At 31.8% G+C, this 5,987-nt stretch overlaps 1 protein-coding gene across 3 annotated transcripts in view; it reads left to right on the forward strand.

The window, feature by feature from the left end:
* The window catches only part of Diaph2 (diaphanous related formin 2), a 793,576-nt gene that overhangs the window by 234,994 nt on the left and 552,595 nt on the right, over positions 1-5,987 (forward strand). For all 3 annotated transcript variants that reach the window (XM_026784823.1, XM_026784824.1, XM_005358668.3), the window contains 3 exons: positions 1,217-1,335; positions 3,068-3,184; positions 5,648-5,766. In XM_026784823.1, coding sequence (XP_026640624.1) covers positions 1,217-1,335; positions 3,068-3,184; positions 5,648-5,766 — 355 coding nt within the window. The remainder of the gene's footprint in view (positions 1-1,216; positions 1,336-3,067; positions 3,185-5,647; positions 5,767-5,987) is intronic.

A 5,987-nucleotide genomic window follows, 5' to 3' on the forward strand; every position in this document is an offset into this window, starting at 1 on the left:
TTCTTCATCCATTCTTCCATTGAAGGGCATCTAGGTTGTTTCCAGGTTCTGGCTATTACAAATAATACTGCTATGAACATAGTTGAACAAATGCAAATGTGTTAAGATTTTGGCTAATTCTTAAGTATGGAGATTTGAAGAACGAACATCAAAAAGTGCTTTGTTTTCTTTTTGCTTGAGTAATCACCATTGCGTCCTATTTATCATTGTTCTACATGAATAAAAATGAAAACCAAAATAAATAGAAGAAATGCATCCTGTTTTCTTTACCTAATTTGAAGTACACCTTGCTTGCATTTCCTTTTAGAGTTCAAGCTCAGCTCAGAACATCCTACATCATAATCCCAGTTTGTGTATCACCCTTGAGCATCCACAGTTGTGTTTACCGATTTGAGTTTTCAAAGATGCAACTTAATGGACAAATATTAAAAGATATTCCAGGTGATATATATTAAGCCCAACAATCTCTAGTGTGGCATGCTTCCAAACTTTTATATTATTATTGTTATTATTATTATTTGCGAATTTGTTAGAGCTTTGTAATGCATGTGTTTATGATGTATTACAAAAACAAATTTTTGATGCCCAAGTTGGTATTTTGTGATTAGGCTAAGAAATAAATGAAGGATTGGCATGGTGGCTAGGTTTAACTTGATTTTAAAAAATCTTAATACCTTTTAGCTTTAAAATCACAAAATATCATTCATAATAAACTTGTTTATACAATTTTCCAGGCCATACTTGGGACTGTTGTGCTTGAATATATCCTTGACTTTGCTTTACATTAACACAGTTCATCTGTATTTGCTTCATTTTCTTGGTGCCAGAGGCACATATGAATGTTCTAACTGCATGATTTCTTTTGTGATTTCTGATGAGTTTGTTTATTCCAAATGGCAGCACTGAATTTAGGTTGTTAGCAATTGTGTTTTTTTTTTGTTATAGTCTTTGCTATTGTTACAGAAGTGATTATTAATATTTTAATGTGAATTGTCAAATCTTAGGGCCTGGAACGACAATGTAAATATTGATTTGATGTTCTTTCATTTTAAAACAAAATATTAGCTACATTCACTTCCTTTTAGGAAATCAAAGCCCTGGGTCAGTATTTGAAATTGCATCTGTGTTCAAATGAATAATTCTGTTCCGTCCCTAATTAGCAAGTGTGCTATTTTTAAATTGTCATTCAGTTTCTGAATTTTATTTCTTATATTAGGGTCTTAAAGAAAAAGAGAATGATGAGCTTGATATTCAGTTGAGAGTGTTTGAAGAGAACAAAGAAGATGACCTAAATGAATTATCCCACCGTCTCAATGACATTCGAGCTGAAATGGAATATCCTTTTCCAACAAAAAACTACTTTTCTACCTCTGTTTAGAAGTAGGAATTGAGAATAATATTTTTATATTCTTAATAGAGTTCTTGTCTGTGAACAAAGTTTTAACTGCTTATTTGTATTAGTACTCTACCATGATGCTATCCTTGATTTACATTCGTGCTGAGGAATTGCTGTTTGCCTTGATGATATACTCAGACTATTGAAATCTGCACAGTGGCTCACTGGCTTAGGGATACACTGTGCTCAGTGCTTTTGAGTAAACAATAGCCTAAGGGTTTAAGGTAGTATATCTTATCAGTAAGAATGAGGAAAAGTTCTTGAGTTCTTATGTGACACTAGCTAAGAGACCTGTATTCATTAAACGCTACTCCACTTAATGATATAGTTCTCTGGAAATGAATGTCTTATTTCTTATCAGATATTTATGTTTCTTAATGATAGCAAAACTGTTGGATAAGATAGTATCTGCCTCTAACTGTAAAAGTACTATAAAAGTACTGACATCAAATACAATGCATATAATTTTCCTGTGCCAAGTATCTGATGTTAAATTGTTTGAAATAAAAGATATGATTGTCATAGTTCTGCCACTTGTTTCCCACCCATTAAAATCCATACTTAAGAAAACACTTAAGAAATCAAAGTAACCTCTGAGTTTTACTTTTCTACCTGTTATATTTTCTTACCTTATTTCTTCCAGTATTATAAACTAACTAGAATGATATTTTCCTCCTTGAAACTCTCTTAGTGCTTTATTTGCCTTATTTTTTTTGTATGCTTCTCATCTCCTTACACAAAAAGTATTGGATAAATTTAGATACAATGAATAGAAAGGTTATTATCATAGGAAATAATTTCTACTTCAAAATTTGTAAAAACAGTCTGCAGCAACATCACTAATATAAAATATTTTTATTTTTATCAATAAAGATACTTTGTTTATTTGATATCACTTGATTCATTCTCTAGACATTTAAGGTCTTTATGATACGTTAACCCAACACTCTCATGTGGGGTTTAAAATATTGCATTGTCTATTTAATTCTACTGCCCATTTAATGTTGTTTCAAGATGTTGGATTGCATCTTGTCTTTCACTTTAAATTTATGTGGACTTTCAAGATTCTCAGTACATTTAATATTAGTCCACTTTTGAAGTTTTTTTCTAGATTGCTAAGAGAATCTACTCCACTAGTTTTTATATCCTAAGAAAAAAGTATCATAGTGTCTATGGAATTTTCAAAAGATCAAATATGAACAAAATAATTTTAGGCTTATTTTATTTAGATATTTAAAATAAAACTAGTTTTGTGATCTTTTGACAGCTGAATACTTGCCTGACATCTTTTATCTGACAATAAAAATAGAATAGCAGGGGCTGTATCAGAACTACGGACAGATTAAGATAAAACATATTTCACCAATGGCATTGCTATTTGAATTGTCCTAGTTATTACATGAAGTTGACAATATAATGGATGACTGATTATTAAAGGTGTTGACCCCCAAGCTGCCTTGAAATTTTCTTCAGACTTGTTTATCTAATTACAGGATTATTATTTTTTTATATATATATATATATATTTAAATACTATACCATGAAGTAGAATCCTTAGTAACAATAATGGGAAACAAGTAGTCAATGTTTAATTTTTAAAATGAACCTGTTTTAGACATAAATGCACTATTCATCAAGAATCTTTGATGTTTTCCTTTATTCACTTTCTACTGATATGAATGAGGTCTACCATCTTCTCTATAATATGCTGAAAGACACTGCCGCTGAAAATTACTTATTATCCATTCTGCAGCACTTTCTGCTTATCAGAAATGACTATTATATAAGGTAAGGTTCATACCTGAGTTGACTGCATGTATAATTTGAATTGAAAATTAAAAGAAAGGCAACTAGGTAGTGTGGCCGAGGAAATATATGTATTATATGTACATAAAATATAAGAGTTTTACGTCTTTGGGCAACATTTAAAAAATAATTCATTCATTGTACTAGGGCCAGAAAAGATAGCTGCCTGTAAGTATAGTACACACAAGCAACCAGAATATAAGTAGAAATTAACCTGTTATATATTATTGAGTCTGTAATAAGTTTTTCTGCTTGATACTGATAACCCAGTGAAGACATTGAAAGTGCTAGGATTTTTTAAATCTTCCTGTTTTGACAAGTAACATTTTATTGTTTTATAGTGTTTAGTAAATGTACAATCTTTTAAGATAGGAGAATATTATTGTACATATTTTAGTTTTGTCTAATGAAACTATTTTTTAAAATAAGTGAATATAATGATAACCTATAGAGTTAAGTTTTAGAAAAATGACAAGGTGTATCTGAACCTGGAAACCTATATAACAAGGTTTCTCTGTGACTGAAATTATCAGCAGGTTCATGACCATGGTCTAATATTAATGACAGTTCAAGTTCCCCTTAGTTTCCTTAAACTTTTAAATGTATGCAATTATGGCATACTAGGTTCTTTGAATTCTCAAAACTTACTTGAATATTAGAAAAATAAAGGATCCAAAAATGTTAGTTGTAATAGCAACAAAAATTGACAGTTCTAAATTAGCAGATAGAGCTATTTTTCTCTTTAGGCTACTCCAGTAATTGGATCGCCATCTTGGTGCTGAGGAGACAGAAACATGTTGAAACTACTAATGTATGCTTTTTAGAAACCACTATAAATAATAATATATATTATGGAGTACAGTGGTCATGATTATTCAGTTACCTGGAATCATGAGTTGGCAGAAGTATCTATTTGTCAATAAATCTTAACAAATGATAAACAGTTCCCACATGGCATCCTTTAAAAAACTTGTGTGCTCGTGTGGTATATGATTAGGTTTTTTTATCTAACCTATATATCTCTGTGTATTTGTACAGTGTTTGCATAATTCTCTTCCTGTGACAACAGACAGAGGCCAGAGGTCAAATTGGTTCTCATGCTCTGTCTCTCTCTCCTAACAATGTCTCTCTCATTGAAGCTGGAGGACTGCTGTTAAGTTCCTGTGGTCCTTCAACACACCCGGCAATTCTGGGGTGACAGATGTGCATCACCATGCCTGCTTTTTTACTTAGGTTCTGTGCTTTTGAACTCAGGTCCTCATTCTTGCACAGCAGTGGTTTTGTCTACTGAGCTGTTTCCACAGTCCATGCCATCCTTTCATCTTAAGTGTAGTTCTCTGTGAGGTAGAGGTATGTGACAGTTGCTTTCATTCCACATATTAACTTGTGAGCATACCCTCACATACAAAAGTTGTGTTTTTTCTTGGTTATCTAATTGTGGTTCAGCACATTGAGGTTGAGGATTAATACTAATCATCCCCAGAACTAGATGAGTTATAAAATTTCTAGCCATGCAATATATATTTATTTTCATTCTTAATTCTTGGAACACCCACATGATTAAACACAGAGAAGAGTAATTAGAATCTGTTTTTCTCTTGTTTGGGGGTTTTAAAAAGTTGACTAGCTAAATTTAGTAGTGTTTATATCATAATTTTCCTGAAGTAATACTTTTCTGTACTGCTGTTGAATTTATTAACCCATGACAATTTGTCTTCCACAAATTTTAATACAAAATGTCCCTTATTTTTATTTTTCCCATCAGTGGTCATTTTTAAGACCAGAATTACCCTGGGAGATTACAGAAAAGTGATGTGTTTTAAAACCTTTGACATATCACACAAATTGCAGCTATACCCATGCATATTAAGTTTATATGGTTTTATAAAACAGATGTTTTTAGAAAGGTGTTGCACGCATAGGGTATTTGCATTTATCCGTAACAGAAATGACTCAGTCCAGTTTTGTACACTAGTGTGACTCTCCTGAGTAAATGCTCTGCATTGAATTCAAGATATTGCTTTCCACCTAATGCCAAGAAACTCATCTTTTATTGAAAGTGAGATCTTGTGGCTGTCTCGAGCCATTTCTGTGCTCATAGATATAGGAATAAGGGGGTTATTCATTTTCATTAACTTTAGAAACAATACCTTAAATAGAGTTGATCAGTATTTTGGAACACAAGCATGAATCTCTGCAAACTAGAATATTAAGTCAGTACATATTTTCAGTTGATTACATCACACTCCATTTGGTCCACTAGTATTCAGACCATCTTTAATCCTTGACTATATTTTCTCTAAAGGAGTGTAAATATTAGTGGAACCATTTTCTTAGTGGTGCAAGAATAAACTGAGTTATTTTAGCATTCTCAATCCCTTTGTAAGAGCATTAATTCATGCAAGTAGAAAGGTATTCTCAAATATTTTCTCTCCTCTTTTTCAGGCCACAGTATTATAAAATAATTGAGGAGTGTGTTTCACAAATAGTGCTGCACTGCAGTGGCATGGACCCGGACTTCAAGTACAGGCAAAGATTAGACATTGATTTGACTCACCTGATAGGTATGGATTATACTCTTAACTACCATTCATGGTTCACACCTTCTGTATACTGAGCACTTTTAAAGGGTAGGTCTCTTAGTGAACTTCTATTAAAATCTGGTAAATCATTGCTGCTCTGGCTACTCAACTGTTATAATTATTAATTTTGAATTATTATAAGAATTCTAAGTTCGGATATATTTTTTTTATTTTTTTATTTTTTTTAATTTATTTATTTATTA

This window comes from Microtus ochrogaster, chromosome X (genome assembly GCF_000317375.1).
Source record: "Microtus ochrogaster isolate Prairie Vole_2 chromosome X, MicOch1.0, whole genome shotgun sequence".
Lineage (NCBI taxonomy): Eukaryota > Metazoa > Chordata > Mammalia > Rodentia > Cricetidae > Microtus > Microtus ochrogaster.